General features: G+C 34.6%; 1 protein-coding gene across 3 annotated transcripts in view; it reads right to left on the minus strand.

Moving 5' to 3' along the window:
* LOC134844305 (ATP-binding cassette sub-family C member 4-like) overlaps positions 1–25,513 on the minus strand; it is a 463,247-nt gene that overhangs the window by 15,190 nt on the left and 422,544 nt on the right. Inside the window, exons 6-12 of one of the 3 annotated variants that reach the window (XM_063860933.1) lie at positions 25,105–25,266; positions 24,571–24,793; positions 21,497–21,912; positions 20,927–21,016; positions 4,994–5,185; positions 4,099–4,280; positions 3,123–3,219 (exon numbers count right to left, since the gene is read on the minus strand). In XM_063860933.1, the coding sequence (XP_063717003.1) occupies positions 3,123–3,219; positions 4,099–4,280; positions 4,994–5,185; positions 20,927–21,016; positions 21,497–21,912; positions 24,571–24,793; positions 25,105–25,266 (1,362 nt within the window). Of the gene's footprint in view, positions 1–3,122; positions 3,220–4,098; positions 4,281–4,993; positions 5,186–20,926; positions 21,017–21,496; positions 21,913–24,570; positions 24,794–25,104; positions 25,287–25,513 lie in introns of all 3 variants that reach the window. The other 2 variants (XM_063860934.1, XM_063860935.1) reach the window with 2 other exon arrangements.

The raw sequence follows: 25,513 nt of genomic DNA on the forward strand, positions 1-25,513 counted from the left end.
AAATTGTAAGACCTAAAGACGAAGTTTACGGACGAGAATAAAACCTAAAAACTTAAGGAACTCAAGCAAGCGCTTTAAGGCTACACTAAAAGGGCAGCTGTGTGATAGTAATTTAGGTTGTTTATTATGGAGAGGACAATATCCTGCGTATCAAATTTCAAATTTCTCAATAAAAAACTAAAGGTTTTTAAGCACATTGAATCTCAGTAACAATTTATGATTGACAGTTTTTCAATTAAACTAATCCAATCTGAAAAAAAGTGAATCAGAGGATAAAATTTTTATTCTGCTGTGAAATCTAAAAATTAAAACCCACATGCGAAACTAGAAATCATTCACCTTTTTTTTCGTACCATTTCTGCTTTCATAATCTGAAAGCATAATTTGTCTTCCTCTTGTCAAACTCAGTCCAACCGCAAAATTTTATGATAAAAACAAAAAAAACTTGAAACGACCTATACTAGTGTCTTGATTATGTTCAATCAAGATTATATGTTGATTATGTTCAAACACTTAACTAAGTTGGAAAACACTGAAATTTATGAAATTTCAATGACAACAAAACTGAACATGAACTCTTAAAAGCTTCATTTTCTCACAGCTCAGCCTTAAAATAAAGATTACGCTTTTAGCTAAGTTTGAAAATCAATTTTAACGCAGGTTTTGAGATTTCAACATAGGCAAAAAACACAAGTTTAAGATAAAATTAAAATTAACCAAAAAAACTAACATATCCAAAAGACAGTGCAAAAAGTAAATGTACTCAATGAGGTCAGAAAAACTATTCATATTCTTGAAAAAATTTCAACAAACAAATTTTAAAAAATATATCGTCTTAAAGGTCCTTGAATTTCAAGAATCTTTTGATAGAACTGATCCTATTTAAAGAAAACATTTATTCTCTTTCAAATATGTGTCATTTTTTTGCATGTGTAGGTGAAAAAATAATGGACAAAAACTATGCTTAGAAGATTTTTGTCATTGCATAACTTAGAGCTTTAATATCATTGACTACGTTAGGCTTTGATCTCATAATTAAAACAAATTTTTTTTGGATAAATTTAAAGCTAATTGTAACCAAATTAAGCCAATACTGAAGTTTCTCAGCATTTTTTCGGTCATTCTTTTTTACCTACGCGTGCAAAAAAAGTGGTACAAGTTTGAAGACGGAGGCAAAGCTGCACAAAAACCAATACAGTAATGAGTTTTGGTAAACTATTGACCTCTAGAAGAATTAATTTTGTCCTCGGAAATCGAAGTTTTCCATTAGACTACCCTCCAAAATTATGCCACTGGCGCTCATAGAACCCAAGACAAGAAAAAAGCGGCAAAATGGAGCATCAGAAAGCACAAAAACACAAATTTTGCATGAAACTTATTGCAAATCGAATGTCAAAGCACAAGCTGATAAACTGCCAGAGTAGCCGGCTGCAGAAGTACCACCTAACGAAAGTAGTTCTAATATTTGCGAATAGCTTAGAAAATGTTTCCTTGTAGTATCACACTATGCTGCGCTAGGTTTTTATGAAGGCAACGAAATAAAAAAAATCTAGCTCGTTTGAAAAAACTGTAACTTTCCAATTTATGATAGACACTTTTTTGTTAAAATTAGCCCAATTTGAGACAACTGCATCAATGGGTAATTTTTTTATTCCGCTGGGAAACTAATCATAAAATTCCACTTTCGATCACGTTTTTGGTGATTTATGCACATTTTATGTTCGATACTGGCGTTTGCATTGTTTTCAACGAAATGTTAAGACTTTTTCCTGAAAAAGAAAGCCAAGACCTATATAGAGCTACGATCATGACTTTAAAACTGAAAAGAAGCATGAAAGGGTCAAAAAAAGAATGAGTAAGGTAAAAATTCCAATATGTGCATGAATCAAATGCACGATCTCGAGATTAGGAGTACCATGCCCTAGCACTTGCGCCATAGGCGCTTGATAATCATCATACACTAGGTACCAATAAACCAGATAGATAAAAAGATACACACAGAGGCTAAGCTGCGCTTCGTAAACACAAGCAGGAAAACGACTAAAAAGCAGCCAAAAAATTATCGACAGAAATAAGTTTCGAATCAGTATGACTTTCGCTTTTTGCTGGATTCGAACCTACGACCTCGAGTTCCACGCCCTTCCCTCTCAGCAACCAAAACAGTAGATTACAGATGCTATAAAAGTTCCGATGCTACAGCAGAGTGATTATAGCAAAAGTGCCACCAAATGACCACTTATAGTTGCGAGCTAGGTTGGGGAAAAATAGTCATACTAAAACACTACGCTCACAACCTCGTTGTTGAAAATACTTATGCAACAAAAAACTAAACCAGATATAATGCTGATGCCGCAAAAGTAAAACCAGATATGAATCTATTGCTACAACAGCGCCACGGAATAAAAAAAGAGTCTTTTTATTTGCGACTCGAGTTAAAAAAAGTGACTTTCGTAATATGACACTACGCTCCGTATGAAAAAAAGTAATGGTCACCATCAGGCAAAAAAAAACAACTAATTTTTGAAGTATGTGTAACATTAACTTATATTACCTTTGAAAAACTTGAAAATTTTTAGGGAACGATGGTGGTTTAAGCGAACTCGACTCGCTCTGACAATCTAGACTATTTAGAGAAATAATTCAATTATTTAAACTGATTACCAAGTTAACTTCATCTTATAATTTTCGGGGTTTATTGATTATTCGAACAAAAAAAAACACCCGACTTTAAAGTTTCTTTGATTCTCATATGTCGTCGGAATAACAACTAGGATACTGACGCCATGTAGTAAATGATTGAATGAAAACAGCCAAGCATGCTAACAATTGAAATTAAAAAATTTTTGAAATTTGCATAGCACGTACCATTTCACATTCTAAAAAAGGCTCAAGTCAAAGTGACTGTTATCTGTTTCAACATAGCTATTTTAATCATCCACTGCTTTTCATGTAAGAATTATCAGTTTTCATCGCAATTACAACTGACATTAACATTCAGCTCAAATGGGTTGTTCACTCGATATACAATCCAATTTCGTACAAAGTACCATTGGGGTACTTCAAACATACGAAAGCAAGGCTTCCCTCAACTTCAGTGATCGGAACTATAATTGTGAACTCACGCTTTTGATTAGCAACACTTTGGTGGCCTTCGGAAGATACTGTAGTTGATGAGTGGCCAGAAAGACTATTTTGTCCTTCATCAGACCTCTGATACACCTAAAAAATTAAGCGGGATAAAAGTTAAAAACTACCATTTAATGTTTTTGAGTGTTTTAATCAATTCAGCCCAAACTTGCAAATCTCGACTTATGAAAAGAAATGAAAATTCTCGCATTTGATTTGTTGCAAACAATTAAAAATTTCCCAAATTTTTGTTAAAATGTTGCGTTAACTTATTCATCTGGTGACGCTGCTATTATTGTGAGCTACCAAAGTAAAAACAGTCGTATTTTCAAATGCCAAGTTATAACCTACCTTTTTCAGCCATGTTTCAATAGCTATCCATATTTAAGAAATTAGAAGCCAAAAAATTATCAAATAATTCAATTGATTCGCTACAATAGTCGCCCAAAATCCTTTAGATATCTCGCAAAAATTTAAGTTCGGCTACAATAATTATGTGCATTGACTATCATAATCTGAAATGTAAATTACTGTTCTTTTAAAAGCCAAGTTGATGAATTCTATTTAACCTTCACCTTATTGCGGTCTGAACCCTAAGACGAGGCTATAATAAGGTTAACAAGGCTCAACAACACGCCCCAGGTGACATGTTACAATAGGTGGTAATTTTGAGTATAGTGCATGTTTTAAATTTGAGAATTATAATGCATAATATAGTCATTTCATTTTCAATCAATTGTACGAGCTTTAAGATAATTTTTGTTAATACAATAGCCAAATAAAAGCTATTAAAAATTTCAAAGTTTACATTTCTTTTGCCAAAAAACTTGGCTTTTGAAAAAAATTATAAATAATGTGCGAAGTATAACAAAAAGCGATCCAGCTATTGAAATTGAACCTAACACCCATTGTAATATATCACCACACCCCAAATTATATGACCAACAAAACAACTAATTGAGCCCTACTTACTGTTCAAAGAGAGCCTTAGATACATGGTTGTCCACTGCGCTTAGAGGGTCATCCAACAACACAATGTCTGCGTCTCTATAGGCTGCTCTGGCTAGACATATCCTCGCCTTCTGTCCCCCACTCAACATCACACCTCGTTCACCTACTACTGTCTGGTCACCATCAGGCATTATTTCAAAGTCCTGAACATAGGCAGAGTAATGGACGGTTAAAGTAAAATTACCAATTTCGGCATTTCGATAACGTTGCAGTTGAGACCCAAAAACTCATGCAAAATTGTAACTACTTGATTCGCCAATTTTCACAAAATTCACTGCCGTATAAACATCAACAACCCTGCATATTATTTAGACCTCTTTGATACATCTTTTATTTCTTGTACGTTCGAAGCAGAAGCGGAATCAGTGGGGGGGGGGGAGCGAACGCCCTCTCCCCTCAGGGATTCTACCCCCTTGCCGACCCAAAGGTGACCCTTTGTACTATTTTAAGATATCCTATTTTGCCTGACTGACCTTAAATTTTTCTAAAGGCGCCTTTGGAGTCAATCTATACTAATTTTGAGAGGGAGAGCGCGCGCCGAAAAAACGCAATTTTTTTGGTCGAAACTTTCCAAAAAAGTGCCTACAACCATTTTTTCAAAAATTTGCCAGCGGCGCAGAAAATTTGGTCAAATTAGGATCTTTATAGTGGTTTGAGAGAGTTCAGAAAATCAATTTGGTCGAACTATAAAAAAAAGGTCGACAATTTTTTTTTTTGAAAATCCGCCCACCCCCCTCGAGAAATTCTTAGATCCGCGCCTGGTTCGAAGTATATATATTCCATCCAACAAAAAGCCCAAAACTATCAACTAATTTGAGTTCAGTTTAAACTTAATGAGCTATATTTTAATCTTTACCCTGATGAGAGAGCATGCTGCAACTACAGTACTGTAGAACTTGGGTTTGAGAGGAAGACCGAAGAGGATGTTCTCCTGGACTGTGCCAGCCATGATCCAGGCCTCCTGGGCAGCATATGCCACACTGCCCACCCTCTTCCGTGTACCCCTTAGTAAAACCATCTCCTCAATCAGACACATCAACACCGACGACTGAAACAAGTTGTAACATGCTTTTTTGAAATCCATCTATGGGCGTTCAGAACACGCCTGTGCGTGTTGAAACAATTGACTTTCTACTCCCGAGTTTGTGTTGTAAAACACTTAAACCCACTCTTCCAAGTTGGACTTTGCTGTAAGAGCACACTTTCGACAATAATATTGGTAAGTCTTTCTTCCATGCTTTTAACTCAGTGCTGCTTAAAAAATGTTCTCGTTTTAAACTAGTGTTCTTAAACGCAACTAAACAAGTGATATTCTTTGCACGAGCTCAAAAAAACTTCTAGTACAGCAGCCGATGATATTTCTATGCGAATTATCTTTCTCCTCATGTTACTAGATGGCAATAGGCCTCTTATATGGAGAAATTCCTAAATTACGCCTATATTCAAGATGGGAGATGAAACTGATATCAAATGCTACCGTACCCGCCTGTCAATATTTGCCTAAAATGGCTTTAATCCTTGAAAGGATCATATTTACTCAATTCTACGAATTTGATCTTTTACTTCAAAATTTATTCAAATTTGGCATCAGCGGAAAACTGATGCAACTATGGTCATCTTACTTGAGTTATCGACATCAATGCGTCAGAATTAGAAATACGCGTTCTAATTTTCTTCCAAATATCTCAGGTGTACCTCAAAATTCAATCTTGGGACAACTTTTGTTCTTTATATGTATTAATGACATGCGTAATGTCTGTAAAAAATCTGCCATGTTTCTTTTCGCTGATGATAGCACAACAAAAAATTCTAATTTGCTACACTTCAGCGTAATTTAACAGATGCATCGAGTGCGGCTGGCCAAGGAAATTGTTTTTAATAGTGGCCAAACACAGTACGTTTTTTTCAACAAGCAGTTCTGCAAGGATGAAGATACATTCAGATTCCGAGGGCAGGAAATAAAGACTATTCCTTCAGTTAAAGTCATTGGCGTGACATTGACCATAGCTGAAATAATCATATTAAAAAATTGGGTATCGCGTATGGCATTTTTAAATCTTTAACGAACCATTCCTTCTGGAAAATCTTATTTTAAGGGTCAAAAATTGTATACAACCTACAATTTATCTATTCTTCTATTTTCATCAGAAGTATGGCATCCGTCAATCACTGACCTTATGCTATTGGAGACACTTTAAGCCCGAACAACGAAATTATTTTCAAATGGGGATTCGTTCAAAGATTGACTCCTTAATTTTTTTTATTACCAATTTCACTTCAACTGCAATTAAAAGACTTGTTAATCCTCAAATAAATTATCACACGAAAACTATAATCTCGATGTTTGGATGGTTTTATCTCTGCAATATACACCAAACTATTGACGCAGAGATGGAAAACCGATCGGCCATTCCAAAACGAAAGAAAATCGATTCCTTAATTTTAACCGGATTGTGAGAATAGCAAATCACTTGCAAAAAGTGAGTTCACTGAACACTCCGAGTACTTTCAAACCACAGCAAAAAGGTTTTTCAAGAAGCGACCGATCAACAATTATGACAAAAACTCCTCCGAGAGATGATTTTTCTGTTATTGCTGCTGCTAAATAGTATTTATACTTCAATTTTTTCCTTAAAGTTACTTGATTTTGTTTTGATATATGTGTAAAACAATTTAAAGTCTACTTCTACTACTACTACTTCTACTGACTACAAGGCTGAATTCAATTTCTAGATAAATGTAAGCAAAGTGTTTCTCAAATTGGGTCAACATTAGCCAAAAACAGATACAGACAAAACTTTCTATTACAGCAGCCCATGATAATTGTATGCGAATTGTCTGATTCTCTTTCTCCTCATATTACTAGATGGCAATAGAGCAAATTTTCCTCTTATATGGAAAAAATTCTGTATTACGCCTATATTCAAGACGGGAGATCAACTTGATATCGAATGCTACCGTACCTGTCTCTCCCTATTTTTCCTAAAACTAGCTTTAGTCCTTGAAAGGATCATATTTACTCAATTCTACGAATTTCCTATTTTACTTCAAAATTGATTCAATTTTAGCATCGCCCGAAAACTGATGAAACCATGTCATCTTACTTGAGTTATCGAAATCAATTCGTCAGAATTAAAAAAACGCGTTCTAAATTTTTTCAAAATAACTCAGGTACACCTCAAGATTCAATCTTGGGGCAACTTTTATTCATCATAATTATTAATGACATGCCTAAATTTTGAGCAAATTCGGTCATCTTTATTTTCGCTGAGGATAGCATAACAAAAAATTCTAATCTGGCTACATTTCAGTGTTATTTAAACAGATGCGTCAAAGGCGGGCTGGATAAGGAAATGGTTTTTAATAGTGGCCAAACACAGTACGTTATTTTCAACAAACAGTTCTGCAAGGATCAAGATACATTAAGATTCCAAGGACAGGAAATAAAAACTATTCCTTCAGTTAAAGTCTTTTGCGTGACATTGACAAATGACCTTAGCTGAAATAATCATATTATTAAAAATTTGAGTATCGCGTATGGCATTTTTAAATCTTAAACGAACCATTCCTTCTGGAACATCTTATTTTACGAGTCAAAAGTTGTATACAACCTATAATTTATCTATTCTTCTATTTTCATCAGAAGTATGGCATCCGTCAATCACGGACCTAATGATATTGTAGACATTTCAAGCCCGAGCAACGAAATTATTTTCAAATGAGGCTTCGTACAAAGATTGACTACTTAAATGTTTTTTTTTATTAACAACTTCACTTCAACTGCAAGTAAAAGACTTGTTAATCCACAAAAAATTATCACACGAAAGATATAATTTTGATGTTTGGATGGTTTTATCTCTGCAATATACACCAAACTATTGACGCAGAGATGGAAAACCGATCGGCCATTCCAAAAACGATAGAAAGTCGATTCCTTAATTTTAACCGGATTGTAAGAATAGCAAATCACTTGCACAAAGTTAGTTCAGTTGACACTCTTGCGACGACTCCGAGTGCTTTCAAACCACGGAAAAAATTGTTTTTCAAGAAATGGTTGATCAACAATTATGACAGAAAATCTTCCGACAGATAATTTTTCTGTTCTTGCTGCTGCTAAATAGTATTTGTACTTTTTTTCCTTAAAATAACTATATTTTTTATTGATAATTCTGTTAAGCAATTTAAACTGTTTTTCTACTACTACTACTTCTACTGACTACAAGGCTGAATTCGGTTTCTGGATAAATAAAAGAAGTGTTCGTCTCAAATTGGGTCCACTTTAGCCAAAAACCGATATAGACAAAACATGTTTAAAAACTTCCTCCTAGTACAGCAGCCCATGACAATTCTATGCCAATTATCTGATTCTCTTTCTCATATTACTAGATGGCAATAGAGCAAATTTTCCTCTTATATGGAAAAATTCCTATATTACGTCTATATTCAAGACCGAAGATAAATTTAATATCGAAAGCTACCGTACTTGTCTGTCACTATTTTGCCTAAGATGGCTTTAGTCCTTGAATGGATCATATTTACTCAATTCTACGAATTTGCTATTTTACTTCAAAATTGATTCAATTTTGGCATCGCTCGAAAACTGATGAAACTATTGTCATTTTACTTGAGTTATCGAGATCAATGCATCGGAATTATAAATTCGCGTTCCAATTTTCTTCTGAATATGTCAGATATACCTTAAGAATCAATCTTGGGGCAACTTTTAATCATCATATTTACTAATGACATGGCTAAATTTTGAGCAAAATTTGCCATCTTTCTTTTCGCTGACGATAGCATAACAAAAAATTCTAATCTGGCTACATTTCAGTGTAATTTAAACAGATGCGTCAACGGCGGGCTGGACAAGGAAATGGTTTTTAATAGTGGCCAAACACAGTACGTTAATTTCAACTAGCAGTTCTGCAAGGATGAAGATACATTAAGTTTCCGAGGGCAAGAAATAAAGTCAGTTAAAGTCATTGGCGTGACATTGACAAATGACCCTAGCTGAAACAATCATATTGTTAAAAATTTGGGTATCGCAAATAGCACTTTCAAATCTTGAACGAACCATTCTTTCTGGAACATCTTATTTTACGGGTCAAAAGTTGTATACAACCTATAATTTATCTATTCTTCTATTTTCATCAAAAGTATGGCATTCGTCAATCACTGACCTAATGATATTGGAGACATTTTCCCGAGCAACGAAATTATTTTCAAATGGGGATTCGTACAAAAATTGACTACTTAATTGATTTTTTATTACCAATTTCACTTCAACTGCAAGTAAAAGACTTGTTAATCTTCAATAAATTATCACACGAAAACTATAATTTCGGAATTTGGATGGTTTTATCTCTGCAATATACACCAACCAAACTATTGACGCTGAGATGGAAAACCGATCGCCCATTCCAAAACGAAAGAAAGTCAATTCCTTAATTTTAACAGGATTGTACGAATAGCAAATCACTTGCACAAAGTTATTTTATTTAACACTCTTGTGACGCCTCCGAGTGCTTTCAAACCACGTCAAAAATAGTTTTTCAAGAAGTGGCTGATCAACAATTATGACAGAAACTCCTCCGACAGATAATTTTTCTGTTCTTGCTGCTGCTAAATAGTAATTATACTTCAATTTTATCCTTAAAAATAACTTGATTTTTTATTGATAATTGTGTAAAGCAAATTAAACTCTTTTTCTACTACTACTTCTACTCACTACAGGGCTGAATTCGGTTTCTGGATAAATAAAAGAAGTGTTCGTCTCAAATTGGGTCCACTTTAGCCAAAAACCGATATAGACAAAACATGTTTAAAAACTTCCTCCTAGTACAGCAGCCCATGACAATTCTATGCCAATTATCTGATTCTCTTTCTCATATTACTAGATGGCAATAGAGCAAATTTTCCTCTTATATGGAAAAATTCCTATATTACGTCTATATTCAAGACGAAGATAAATTTAATATCGAAAGCTACCGTACCTGTCTGTCACTATTTTGCCTAAGATGGCTTTAGTCCTTGAATGGATCATATTTACTCAATTCTACGAATTTGCTATTTTACTTCAAAATTGATTCAATTTTGGCATCGCTCGAAAACTGATGAAACTATTGTCATTTTACTTGAGTTATCGAGATCAATGCATCGGAATTACAAATTCGCGTTCCAATTTTCTTCTGAATATGTCAGATATACCTTAAGAATCAATCTTGGGGCAACTTTTAATCATCATATTTACTAATGACATGGCTAAATTTTGAGCAAAATTTGCCATCTTTCTTTTCGCTGACGATAGCATAACAAAAAATTCTAATCTGGCTACATTTCAGTGTAATTTAAACAGATGCGTCAACGGCGGGCTGGACAAGGAAATGGTTTTTAATAGTGGCCAAACACAGTACGTTAATTTCAACTAGCAGTTCTGCAAGGATGAAGATACATTAAGTTTCCGAGGGCAAGAAATAAAGTCAGTTAAAGTCATTGGCGTGACATTGACAAATGACCCTAGCTGAAACAATCATATTGTTAAAAATTTGGGTATCGCAAATAGCACTTTCAAATCTTGAACGAACCATTCTTTCTGGAACATCTTATTTTACGGGTCAAAAGTTGTATACAACCTATAATTTATCTATTCTTCTATTTTCATCAAAAGTATGGCATTCGTCAATCACTGACCTAATGATATTGGAGACATTTTCCCGAGCAACGAAATTATTTTCAAATGGGGATTCTTACGAAGATTGACTACTTAATTGATTTTTTATTACCAATTTCACTTCAACTGCAAGTAAAAGACTTGTTAATCTTCAATAAATTATCACACGAAAACTATAATTTCGGAATTTGGATGGTTTTATCTCTGCAATATACACCAAACAAACTATTGACGCTGAGATGGAAAACCGATCGCCCATTCCAAAACGAAAGAAAGTCAATTCCTTAATTTTAACAGGATTGTAGGAATAGCAAATCACTTGCACAAAGTTATTTTATTTAACACTCTTGTGACGCCTCCGAGTGCTTTCAAACCACGTCAAAAATAGTTTTTCAAGAAGTGGCTGATCAACAATTATGACAGAAACTCCTCCGACAGATAATTTTTCTGTTCTTGCTGCTGCTAAATAGTAATTATACTTCAATTTTATCCTTAAAAATAACTTGATTTTTTATTGATAATTGTGTAAAGCAAATTAAACTCTTTTTCTACTACTACTTCTACTCACTACAGGGCTGAATTCGGTTTCTGGATAAATAAAAGAAGTGTTCGTCTCAAATTGGGTCCACTTTAGCCAAAAACCGATATAGACAAAACATGTTTAAAAACTTCCTCCTAGTACAGCAGCCCATGACAATTCTATGCCAATTATCTGATTCTCTTTCTCATATTACTAGATGGCAATAGAGCAAATTTTCCTCTTATATGGAAAAATTCCTATATTACGTCTATATTCAAGACCGAAGATAAATTTAATATCGAAAGCTACCGTACCTGTCTGTCACTATTTTGCCTAAGATGGCTTTAGTCCTTGAATGGATCATATTTACTCAATTCTACGAATTTGCTATTTTACTTCAAAATTGATTCAATTTTGGCATCGCTCGAAAACTGATGAAACTATTGTCATTTTACTTGAGTTATCGACATCAATGCATCGGAATTATAAATTCGCGTTCCAATTTTCTTCTGAATATGTCAGATATACCTTAAGAATCAATCTTGGGCAACTTTTAATCATCATATTTACTAATGACATGGCTAAATTTTGAGCAAAAATTGCCATCTTTCTTTTCGCTGACGATAGCATAACAAAAATTCTAATCTGGCTACATTTCAGTGTAATTTAAACAGATGCGTCAACGGCGGGCTGGACAAGGAAATGGTTTTTAATAGTGGCCAAACACAGTACGTTAATTTCAACAAGCAGTTCTGCAAGGATGAAGATACATTAAGTTTCCGAGGGCAAGAAATAAAGTCAGTTAAAGTCATTGGCGTGACATTGACAAATGACCCTAGCTGAAACAATCATATTTTTAAAAATTTGGGTATCGCGAATAGCACTTTCAAATCTTGAACAAACCATTCTTTCTGGAACATCTTATTTTACGGGTCAAAAGTTGTATACAACCTATAATTTATCTATTCTTCTATTTTCATCAAAAGTATGGCATTCGTCAATCACTGACCTAATGATATTGGAGACATTTTCCCGAGCAACGAAATTATTTTCAAATGGGGATTCGTACAAAGATTGACTACTTAATTGATTTTTTATTACCAATTTCATTTCAACTGCAAGTAAAAGACTTGTTAATCTTCAATAAATTATCACACGAAAAATATAATTTCGGAATTTGGATGGTTTTATCTCTGCAATATACATCAACCAAACTATTGACGCTGAGATGGAAAACCGATCGCCCATTCCAAAACGAAAGAAAGTCAATTCCTTAATTTTAACAGGATTGTAGGAATAGCAAATCACTTGCACAAAGTTATTTTATTTAACACTCTTGTGACGCCTCCGAGTGCTTTCAAACCACGTCAAAAATTGTTTTTCAAGAAGTGGCTGATCAACAATTATGACAGAAACTCCTCCGACAGATAATTTTTCTGTTCTTGCTGCTGCTAAATAGTAATTATACTTCAATTTTATCCTTAAAAATAACTTGATTTTTTATTGATAATTGTGTAAAGCAAATTAAACTCTTTTTCTACTACTACTTCTACTCACTACAGGGCTGAATTCGGTTTCTGGATAAATAAAAGAAGTGTTCGTCTCAAATTGGGTCCACTTTAGCCAAAAACCGATATAGACAAAACATGTTCAAAAAGTTGCTCCTAGTACAGCAGCCCATGACAATTCTATGCCAATTATCTGATTCTCTTTCTCATATTACTAGATGGCAATAGAGCAAATTTTCCTCTTATATGGAAAAGTTCCTATATTACGTCTATATTCAAGACCGAAGATAAATTTAATATCGAAAGCTACCGTACCTGTCTGTCACTATTTTGCCTAAGATGGCTTTAGTCCTTGAATGGATCATATTTACTCAATTCTACGAATTTGCTATTTTACTTCAAAATTGATTCAAGTTTGGCATCACTCGAAAACTGATGAAACTATTGTCATTTTACTTGAGTTATCGACATCAATGCATCGGAATTATAAATTCGCGTTCCAATTTTCTTCTGAATATGTCAGATATACCTTAAGAATCAATCTTGGGGCAACTTTTAATCATCATATTTACTAATGACATGGCTAAATTTTGAGCAAAATTTGCCATCTTTCTTTTCGCTGACGATAGCATAACAAAAAATTCTAATCTGGCTACATTTCAGTGTAATTTAAACAGATGCGTCAACGGCGGGCTGGACAAGGAAATGGTTTTTAATAGTGGCCAAACACAGTACGTTAATTTCAACAAGCAGTTCTGCAAGGATGAAGATACATTAAGTTTCCGAGGGCAAGAAATAAAGTCAGTTAAAGTCATTGGCGTGACATTGACAAATGACCCTAGCTGAAACAATCATATTTTTAAAAATTTGGGTATCGCGAATAGCACTTTCAAATCTTGAACAAACCATTCTTTCTGGAACATCTTATTTTACGGGTCAAAAGTTGTATACAACCTATAATTTATCTATTCTTCTATTTTCATCAAAAGTATGGCATTCGTCAATCACTGACCTAATGATATTGGAGACATTTTCCCGAGCAACGAAATTATTTTCAAATGGGGATTCGTACAAAGATTGACTACTTAATTGATTTTTTATTACCAATTTCATTTCAACTGCAAGTAAAAGACTTGTTAATCTTCAATAAATTATCACACGAAAAATATAATTTCGGAATTTGGATGGTTTTATCTCTGCAATATACATCAACCAAACTATTGACGCTGAGATGGAAAACCGATCGCCCATTCCAAAACGAAAGAAAGTCAATTCCTTAATTTTAACAGGATTGTAGGAATAGCAAATCACTTGCACAAAGTTATTTTATTTAACACTCTTGTGACGCCTCCGAGTGCTTTCAAACCACGTCAAAAATTGTTTTTCAAGAAGTGGCTGATCAACAATTATGACAGAAACTCCTCCGACAGATAATTTTTCTGTTCTTGCTGCTGCTAAATAGTAATTATACTTCAATTTTATCCTTAAAAATAACTTGATTTTTTATTGATAATTGTGTAAAGCAAATTAAACTCTTTTTCTACTACTACTTCTACTCACTACAGGGCTGAATTCGGTTTCTGGATAAATAAAAGAAGTGTTCGTCTCAAATTGGGTCCACTTTAGCCAAAAACCGATATAGACAAAACATGTTCAAAAAGTTGCTCCTAGTACAGCAGCCCATGACAATTCTATGCCAATTATCTGATTCTCTTTCTCATATTACTAGATGGCAATAGAGCAAATTTTCCTCTTATATGGAAAAGTTCCTATATTACGTCTATATTCAAGACCGAAGATAAATTTAATATCGAAAGCTACCGTACCTGTCTGTCACTATTTTGCCTAAGATGGCTTTAGTCCTTGAATGGATCATATTTACTCAATTCTACGAATTTGCTATTTTACTTCAAAATTGATTCAAGTTTGGCATCACTCGAAAACTGATGAAACTATTGTCATTTTACTTGAGTTATCGACATCAATGCATCGGAATTATAAATTCGCGTTCCAATTTTCTTCTGAATATGTCAGATATACCTTAAGAATCAATCTTGGGGCAACTTTTAATCATCATATTTACTAATGACATGGCTAAATTTTGAGCTAAATTTGCCATCTTTCTTTTCGCTGACGATAGCATAACAAAAAATTCTAATCTGGCTACATTTCAGTGTAATTTAAACAGATGCGTCAACGGCGGGCTGGACAAGGAAATGGTTTTTAATAGTGGCCAAACACAGTACGTTAATTTCAACAAGCAGTTCTGCAAGGATGAAGATACATTAAGTTTCCGAGGGCAAGAAATAAAGTCAGTTAAAGTCATTGGCGTGACATTGACAAATGACCCTAGCTGAAACAATCATATTGTTAAAAATTTGGGTATCGCGAATAGCACTTTCAAATCTTGAACGAACCATTCTTTCTGGAATATCTTATTTTACGGGTCAAAAGTTGTATACAACCTATAATTTATCTATTCTTCTATTTTCATCAAAAGTATGGCATTCGTCAATCACTGACCTAATGATATTGGAGACATTTTCCCGAGCAACGAAATTATTTTCAAATGGGGATTCTTACAAAGATTGACTACTTAATTGATTTTTTATTACCAATTTCACTTCAACTGCAAGTAAAAGACTTGTTAATCTTCAATAAATTATCACACGAAAACTATAATTTCGGAATTTGGATGGTTTTATCTCTGCAATATACACCAACCAAACTATTGACGCTGAGATGGAAAACCGATCGCCCATTCCAAAACGAAAGAAAGTCAATTCCTTAATTTTAACAGGATTGTAGGAATAGCAAATCACTTGCACAAAGTTATTTTATTTAACACTCTTGTGACGCCTCCGAGTGCTTTCAAACCACGTCAAAAATAGTTTTTCAAGAAGTGGCTGATCAACAATTATGACAGAAACTCCTCCGACAGATAATTTTTCTGTTCTTGCTGCTAAATAGTAATTATACTTCAATTTTATCCTTAAAAATAACTTGATTTTTTATTGATAATTGTGTAAAGCAAATTAAACTCTTTTTCTACTACTACTTCTACTCACTACAGGGCTGAATTCGATTTCTGGATAAATATAAGAAGTGTTCTTCTCAATTTGGGTCCACTTTAGCCAAAAACTGAAACAGACAAAACTTCCTCATAGTACAGCAGCCCATGATAATTCTATGCGAATTATCTGATTTTCTTTCTCATATTACTAGATGGCATTAGAGCAAATTTTCCTCTTATATGGAAAAATTCCTATATTACGCCCATATTCAAGACGGAAGATAAACTCGATATCGAATGCTACCGTACCTGTCGGTCACTATTTTGCCTAAAATGGCTTTAGTCCTGGAAAAGATCATATTTACTCAATTCTACGAACTTGCTTTATTATTTCAAAATTGATTCAATTTTGGCATCGCCCGAGAACTGATAAAACAATTGTCATTTTATTTGAGTTATCGACATCAATGCATCGGAATTATAAATTCGCATTCTAATTTTCTTTCAAATATCTCAGGTACACCTCAAGATTCAATCTTGAGGCAACTTTTGTTCATCATATTTACTAGTTTCTTGCCTAAATTTTGAGCAAAATCTGCCATGTTTCTTTTCGCTTGTAATAGCATAACAAAAAATTTGAATCTGGCTACATTTCAGTGCAATTTAAACGGATGCGTCGAAGGCGGGCTGGACAAGGAAATGGTTTTTAAGTGGCCAAACACAGTACGTTTTTTTCAACAAGCAGTTCTGCAAGGATGAAGATACATTAAGATTCCGAGGGCAGGAAATAAAAACTATTCCTTCAGTTAAAGTCATTGGCGTGACAATGACCTTAGCTGAAATAATCATATTGTGAAAAATTTGGTTATCGCATATGGCACTTTTAAATCTTAAACGAACCATTCTTTCTGGAACATCTTATTTTAGGGGTAAAAAGTTGTATACAACCTATAATTTATCTTTTCTATTTTCATCAGAAGTATGCATCCGTCAATCACTGACCTTATGATATTGGAGACATTTCAAGCCCGAGCAACGAAATTATTTTCAAATGGGGGATTCGTACAAAGATTGAATACTTTTTTTTATTACCAATTTCACTCCAACTGCAAGAAAAAGACTTGTTAATCCACAATAAATTATTACACGAAAACTATAATTTTGATGTTCGGATGGTTTTATCTCTCCAATATACATTAAATTATTGACGCAGAGACGGATAATCGATCGCCCATTCCAAAAACGAAAGAAAGTTGATTCCTTAATTTTAATCGGATTGTAAGAATAGCAAATCACTTGCACAAAGTTGGTTCATTTAACACTCTTGCGACGCCTCCGAGTGCTTTCAAACCACGCCAAAAATTGTTTTCCAAGAAGTGGTTGATCAACAATTATGACAGAAATCCTCCGACAGATAATTTTTCTGTTCTTGCTGCTGCTAAATAGTATTTATACTTCAATTTTTTCCTTAAAATAATTTTATTTTTTATTCATAAATCTGTAAAGCAATATAAACTCTTTTTCTACTACTACTTCTACTGACTACAGGGCTGAATTCGACTTCTGGGTAAATAAAAGAAGTGTTCGTCTCAAATTGGGTCCACTTTAGCCAAAAACTGATACAAACAAAACTTGTTTTAAAACTTCCTCCTAGTACAGCAGCCCATGATAAATCTATGCGAATTATCTGATTCTCTTTCTCATATTACTAGATGGCAAGAGCAAATTTTCCTCTTATATGGAAAAATTCCTATATTACGTCTATATTCAAGACGGAAGATAAACTTGATATCGAAAGCTACCGTACCTGTCTGTCACCATTTTGCCTAAAATGGCTTTAGTCCTTGAATGGATCACATTTACTCAATTCTACGAATTGGCTATTTTACTTCAAAATTGATTCAATTTTGGCATCGCCCGAAAACTGATGAAACTATAGTCATTTTACTTGAGTTATCGACATCAATGCATCGGAATTATACACTCGCGTTCAAATTTTCTTCCAAATATCTCAGATATACCAGAAGATTCAATCGTGGGGCAATTTTTGTTCATCATATTTACTAATGACAGCCTAAATTTTGAGCAAAATTTGCCATCTTTCTTTTCGCTGACGATAGTATAACAAAAAAACTCTAATCTGGCTACATTTCAGTGTAATTTATACAGATGCATCGAAGGCGGGCTGGCCAAGGAAATGGTTTTTAATAGTGGCCAAACACAGTACGTTATTTTTAACAAGCAGTTCTGCAAGGATGAAGATACATTAAGATTCCGAGGAGAGGAAATAAAAACTATTCCTTCAGTTAAAGTCATTGGCGTGACATTGACAAATGGCCTTAGCTGAAATAATCATATTGTTAAAAATTTGGATATCGCGTATGGCACTTTTAAATCTTACACGAACCATTCCTTCTGGAACATCTTATTTTACGGGTCAAAAGTTGTATAAAACCTATAATTTATCTATTCTTCTATTTTCATCAGAAGTATGGCATCCGTCAATCACTGACCTTATGATATTGAAGACATTCCAAGCAAGAGCAACGAAATTATTTTCAAATGGGGATTCGTACAAAGATTGACTACTTAATTGTACTTTATTACAAATTTCCTTTCAACTGCAAGTAAAAGACTTGTTATTCCTCAATAAATTATCACACGAAAACTATAATTTGGATGTTTGGATGGTTTTATCTCTACAATGTACACCAAATTCTTGACGCAGAGACGGATAACCGATCGACCATTCCAAAAACGAAAGAAAGTCGATTCCTTAATTTCAACCGGATTGTACGAATAGCAAATCACTAGCACAAAGTTAGTTCATTTAACACTCTTGTGACGCCTCCGAAAGCTTTCAAACCACAGCAAAAATAGTTTTTCAAGAATTGGCTGATCAACAATTATGACAGAAACTCCTCCGACAGATAATTTTTCTGTTCTTGCTGCTGCTTATTAGTATTTATACTTCAATTTTTTACTTAAAATAACTTGATTTTATATTGATAATTGTGTAAAGCAATTTAAAGTCTTTTTCGACTACTACTACTTCTAATGACTACAGGGCTGAATTCAATTTTTGGATAAATGTAAGAAGTGTTGTTCTCAAATTGGGTCAACTTTAGCCAAAAACTGATAGACAAGACTTGTTTAGAATTTTAGCGGGAATATGGTGCAATTTAATTCAGGAAACTATTGCCACAAACTCTCCATCAAAAAAGGATAGTTCTTTGGCTTTTTCAAACCCAAAATTGCAAGTTGCAATGCGACGAAATTTGAGAAGTGCGTTATCTTCAAAATATTATGCTTTTGGTGTTTTTTAAAAAAAAATGGTGTTTTATACCTTAAAAATAACATTTTTTGGCTATCAAACAAAACTACATTTATTTATCCCTTTTAAAGATTGCACCCTTCTTAACCTTTGTTGGGCTACGCAGGAGGCTCACTTTGATATGTCTTTGTCGATCCAGTTTAGGTATAAAATTTGGGACCAAAATTGCGCAATATGAACTGCGCTAAAATAATGTCTTTTAAAATCTAAGAAAACTTTGTCATCATTTTCTGCTTATGTCAACAAAATTTGAGAAAAACGCATATCAGTTTTCAGGTTTCATTCAATTCGTCATGATAATGTTAAATCAGCACTGTTTTACGAAGAGAAGCAAGTTGCAATGCGATGATAAAAGGTGCAATAATCCCCTTCCGTTGTTTTGAGTTTCTGTTAAAAACAATCTGCAAAAATATTGGCAAAACTGCAGAGACCTGCTCAAGAATTTAGTCCTCTTTTTATGCCAGCTATTTCACGCACTGCTGAAAACCTAGGCAGAACAAACGTAAGCTTTTTCCTTCCCTACTTCACATAAGCATCAAATTCATAATATATCGAGGAGTTTTACATTGTAAATATGAAGACCAAATATGTTTCTCATGACCTAAAATTTCGGCATGCCAATTTTTGTAACAATCGGACGATGTGAACAAAAAATCGTAGGTGGGGAAAAAAAGAGCCTATCTTTCGTAGACATATAAGCATTACAGGCAATATTTTGATTAGACAAAACGCTAAGAACGACGTTTTCGGGACCAAAATTGCGTTTTAAGGCGGGCGCTCCACACGCAATACAATTGAATATTGGGATCCACGGCGCTTTACAACATTTTTGGGTCATTCGCCTTGAAATGATTGACTGTCGTATACAGAGACGAAGCAGGAGCTTCGCTTCACTTGCGATACAACAAAATAGCATTGCAAGCTAGCAGACAGGAAAAGAAACTTCCAAAAAAAACAATCCTAAGCAAAATAAAAAACGTTGTCTGGAAAAATGTTTTATTTGCGAAAAACGCAATTTGCGAAACGACGGCGTTTAAAAATTTTTCGAAAAAAAACAAGCAGCAACTGAGCCGAAAAAACTTCCCGAAGAGACGAAAACAAAATTGTTGTCATGACATACTTTGAAATACAAATTCTATACTCTATATTCCGACTTTAAGCATTTTGTGTGATCCGGAGAGGAGCATTAAGAAATGTTTCCCTTGAAACAACACAAAATAAGGTTACTCAGCCGATAATGAATAGGCCGAAATAATTTGGGCCGAATTATAATTTTAAGCAAAATCAGGTTCAGTTAAATTACAATTGCAGGAAAAAATCAAACACAAAAAAGCTGTCAAAATTGAGTAGTTTAAAAAAAAACAAGTCTAAATTGTGACAACTAAGCCAACAAATAAACGGCCGACAGTTTTTTTTATGAAACTGAACATTTCTTGTTTGAAAAAAAAAAAGGTGCTAGTCAAATCTGGTAACTTTGCCGACCCAGGCGTATTCGTTACCTCCAGGATAAGTGGGTGTAGACGCTAAGAAAGTTGAATTCATTAGGAACAAAGTTATCAAATGATCCTGTTAAACAATTTGTTAACCCGAAAAAATCTATATTCCGAGTTGTTAACGCTTGCTAATCGCAAGCAAAAAAAATCGAAGAAAACCATTTGAAACTTTAAGGCAACGAAAATTAATGGGAGGGCGTACCCCTCGGCACGCTACTACAAACTGTAAAAGAAAATTGCCCAATTCATACTTTGCCACTTCCAGTCGCACCGACGACCATGATCAACTCAGCGGGCTCAGCAGTGAAGGTCACATCTTGAAGATCAAATCCCGTGTTCGTCTAAACACATGGAAGCAAGCGATCAAAACTACCACTGATTTTTACGTCCGCCTTACGAACTTTAACTAATTCCGTTGAACAACTATGATCTTTATTAACATAGATCATGGTTGATTTCGTTGAACAACCATGACCTTTATCAATATAGATGCAAAGAGAGAACAATATTAACATCCAATTGTATTATATCCAAGCTCATTTAATTTTTAAATGGGAGAAAAGTATCAATATGACTTTTTTTGTTCTAAAAAAATGTTCTTCGTTCTTCAATTTTTTGAAAAGCCATTTTTGCCACAATCACCAAGATCAGTTTCACAATGAAAAAAAAAACAAAGATACGCGCAAACATTGAATTTGGTCATACTTTATTAATCAAGACGCAAAAATAAAAATGGAAAACTTTCAAGACCCTTAACGTAAAAACCGCAGGAACTGAATAAAAGCTCCGATCAATCACCCACAACATTAAGTGTTAGTCACCTCCATTTGGAAGGAGTCGTGAGTGGCATGTACATTATTCAGTACCACTTCAGGCACGTAGTCCGCGCCCGGGTCAGTCGTACTTCCAGCAGATGTCCTCGTTTGTTCATTCCCCTCGTCCTTCGAGGCCGGATTATAAAAGTTTGGATCCTCGTTTATGTCTACGAGTTTCTGTATCCTGTTCAGTGCAATGTTGATCTCTGCTACGTATGGCAAAGATAAGGTGTACATTTGTGCATAAAATCGGAGGTCTCCCATGAGCAGCATGTATGCAAACAAAGTATCCGGAAGAATGTGGTCCTTTTGTACGTATAGAGTGACTAGAACTGTGCTCATGGTTACAATCTGAGGCGAGCCAGCATTGATGCCGTAGTTGAATCCGTTCAGAATGTGGACTTTGATCAGCTCGTTAACCTCTGAAACATTGAAATAAGAATTTGAAAAATTGTGTCATCATCTTTTTTTAAACTGCAGTGCAGCATGTACTGATATGTTACTTAATTTACGATTCCCTTAGCCTACGCTCAAAGAAAAGTTAGAAAACTCATACTCTTTAAACAACTTTTCAACTTACAACAAATGCTTTTGCAGAATTGCACCAAATCAAGGCTTAGAAAAATGCGCATTACCTCAACAGCCAAGCGACGATTCGTCCCAAGCGACAAATCGTAGCATTTAAAAAGTCACAATTCACACCATGCGACTATTCATAGCACGCGACAATTAGGAGCGGCAAAAACTTTTGATCAAATCAAAAGAAAGGAGATATAAGATTTGAACACACAGGCGAAGCTGAGCTGAGCTTCACACGACGACAGGACTGATATTTGAAATGATTACATGCAGACAAAAAACTTGTAGCGGTAAATCTGTTGCTAAGAAGCTTCCAGGTAGTCAGTCCAGGTGAAAAGAGAAATTCCTGTGCCTAAAGTTATTTCAGGTAAAAAAAAGTCTAGTACCTGATTGCAATACCCTAGCTTATCGCAAGGGCAATTAGAAATAAGAAATCAAAACAGAAAGAAAGGCCATCAGGTTGTTTTAGAATATTATTGTTTTTGTAGTGCTTTAATAGTTAAATTAACCGAGATCGGGATTTTTCATACTGGCCAACACGGCAGCCTTTTCACGGGCTAAAACGAGGCCGAGCTAATTTTCCGACATGCTTTGTTCTATCAAGAATTGAACGAATTTATGAATCGTGTGGTTAACACATCCCTATTCCCATATGAAATGCCCTGTATCAACCTTCAACTGAGTAGGTCTTTTGTATCCCAATTTTTGCATTCTCGGATTAATGCCACTATCGAATTCAATGTCACTTTCGAAATCAAGCTCTGGAATGAGAGCCAGAGTGACAAAGGATTTCAGGATTGTGCAATTTGCTTGCGCTAATTCACAAAGTCCAACAGGGGATTTGTTTTCCAGTCAAATTTCATTTCAGTAGGCATTGACGCCGATCAATTTCGAAATCAAGCTCTGGAATGAGAGCCAGAGCGACGGAGAATTTCAGGACTGTGCATGCTTTTTTATCTTGTCTTTATCAGTGTGCCAATCAAAGCTCTTGAGTGTTGCGCCAATTTGCTTGCGCTAAGGGAAAAAAGCAATTTTTGATTGACGCTAATTAATTGACGCATTTTCAAAATCTACACTATTTGGGAAAATTCAAGACTCGGACTAATATCTTTTGAATGTCAGAAAATCCGAATGTACTGACTTTCACATTTGTTTTGCAGAAGAAAGTAGACAAAGGGGCAATCAGTTATGCTTTTAAACGTTTGAATTTCATTGAAATTCAAAAATTTTAAATTTTTTCGAACTTTAGTTCTGGCAAGAGCTTTATCTTTTAATTTACTTTATGACTTTTCCTATGCAACATTTAGGTGACAACGTCTCCAGTAATGTTGATAATTTCGTCTTCGATGGTGCTAAAACCAGCTTTTCAGGGTCTTTTTTTGTGCAGCTCAACCTGGATTTGTTCGTGACGTTATTATGGCGGTTGTTCAAACGTTTCGCCATCATGAAAAAGTTGCTGTTTGCCGCGCTCGCTGATGACAAAATTCGACAGCATCGTGGGTAAGGATAACAATCGTGATATGAAATGTGAAATTCGAAAGAAAAAAAAAGATTTTTAGTGGCCAATTCTTTCCTATTACCCTTATCGTACCTGTTAATTCATCTCAATTTGGTATTCAGTTCAAAACTGGTGCTACACATAGTTAGTATCTGATTGTCGGTTTTTAATCCCCCAAAGCCATCTCAAAACTTGTCGCGCAATTAGCATTGCTTTATTTCATCTTTCAATTAGCAATTAAGCCGGCTACTAATCGTCGACTGTTACGAATAATCTCCTGGTGGCAATTGTCGCTTTTTATGCATGCAACGAGCTGTCGCTTGCGACGAATTCTCTCCCCACGCCTTAACACCATGGTGACCCAAAATTTATATTCCCGTAAGATTATCTTCAAAAACCTAGCCAACAAAAAGTTGGAAAAAGTGTTAATGAACGCAAGTATACAAAAAAAACTGCCTTCTTTTTATGAAAAAAATCTCAAGTTTTGTATTTTAATAACAAAAATCGATAATATTTGAGCTCTTTCAATTTCTAGAACAAATGATGATCGACACCTTTTTGATAAAAATTAATCCAATTTGAGAAAACTGGATCAATCAGCAAATTTTTTATTTCGCAGAGAAATCTGAAAATTAAATTCCACTTTCGAAATTAGATGTTTTTCGTGACCTTTACACGTTTGCTGTTTGATATTGGAGTCTGCCTTCTCTTTAATAACGGAAATGAACTAATCTTGAAAAGAAATCAAAAGTCAAACCGCGAAAATTTTGAGCCTGAACAAATTTTAAGACTTTCCTAAAAAAAATCATCGCGACCTATATAAGAAACTCAACTATGTTCATCGAAACTTTAAAAGGAATTAGCAGTATCGCTAGTCCTACCGGCATTCTATATGAAGTTAGAATAGAAATTAAAATTTCTTCATAACTAGACTGTTTAAGTCAATAAAAACTAACTAAAAATAGGGAACATTCAGCGCAAATGAACTCATCAATAAATGTACCTAGCAGTCTGATCTTCTTAATGAGTCGCTTAAAGGACTCCTCCCAAACGTACATCTTGATCACCCGAATTCCCTCGATCACCTCTCGCATCAATTTCACTCTCTGGTCTGCGTACATGGCCGATTGTCGTCTGTATTTGGAGAACATGGACGTGAATGACAGCTGCACTGGGATCAGCAAAAGGAACAAGCCACATCCAAACACGCCTGGCCATCCTATCACCTGTTCATATTCAGCCAAAATTTTCGAAACCATGTGACATTTGTCAGCTAAAGACATTTTACTACATTCTGCATGGTTGAAGTAAATAAACGCCAAGAACAATATCATCTGTCAAACAACTTGACGTGTCAATCATATAAATGAAATTTCTGTCAACTTCTACAGTATTTATTTGAAAGGCAGAACAAGAAATGGATAATTTTGATCGGCTTTAGCCCAAAATTGTACCTATTTTTGACATTATTATGTGCGCAAATTTTTATGAAAATGAATAGCTTTTATTGATGAAATTCGGTTTCAGTTCTGCTTACAAAGTAGGAGGCAATAACTTTGACCACGAAGTACACGGGGAAGATTATGAAGAAAATGAGGAAAATGCCCAGGAAGTCCACTTTGCCCAAATCGGTCGATATGATATTCAGCACCTCCCCGCTACTCGTTTGACTCAACATGTAGTTCTTCAGCACCAGCACCTTTCCTCAAGAGACAATTACTATATCAGAAACCTCAACAAAGGATTGACATTAATGTTGTATTATTTAAGGAAAAACTTGAAACCTAATGTGATATTTACAAGCTGTGGACTCGCATTTTATTTCTTCCTTTTGCTAGAAGAAAAAAACTACAAAATCTCTAGACCTCTGTGGAACACTAATAAGTCACTCGTTTTGTGATGTCATAACTACGTAGATACACTATAAACTACCAAAAAATAACAGA

Source organism: Symsagittifera roscoffensis, chromosome 4 (genome assembly GCF_963678635.1).
Source record: "Symsagittifera roscoffensis chromosome 4, txSymRosc1.1, whole genome shotgun sequence".
Classification (NCBI taxonomy): domain Eukaryota; kingdom Metazoa; phylum Xenacoelomorpha; order Acoela; family Convolutidae; genus Symsagittifera; species Symsagittifera roscoffensis.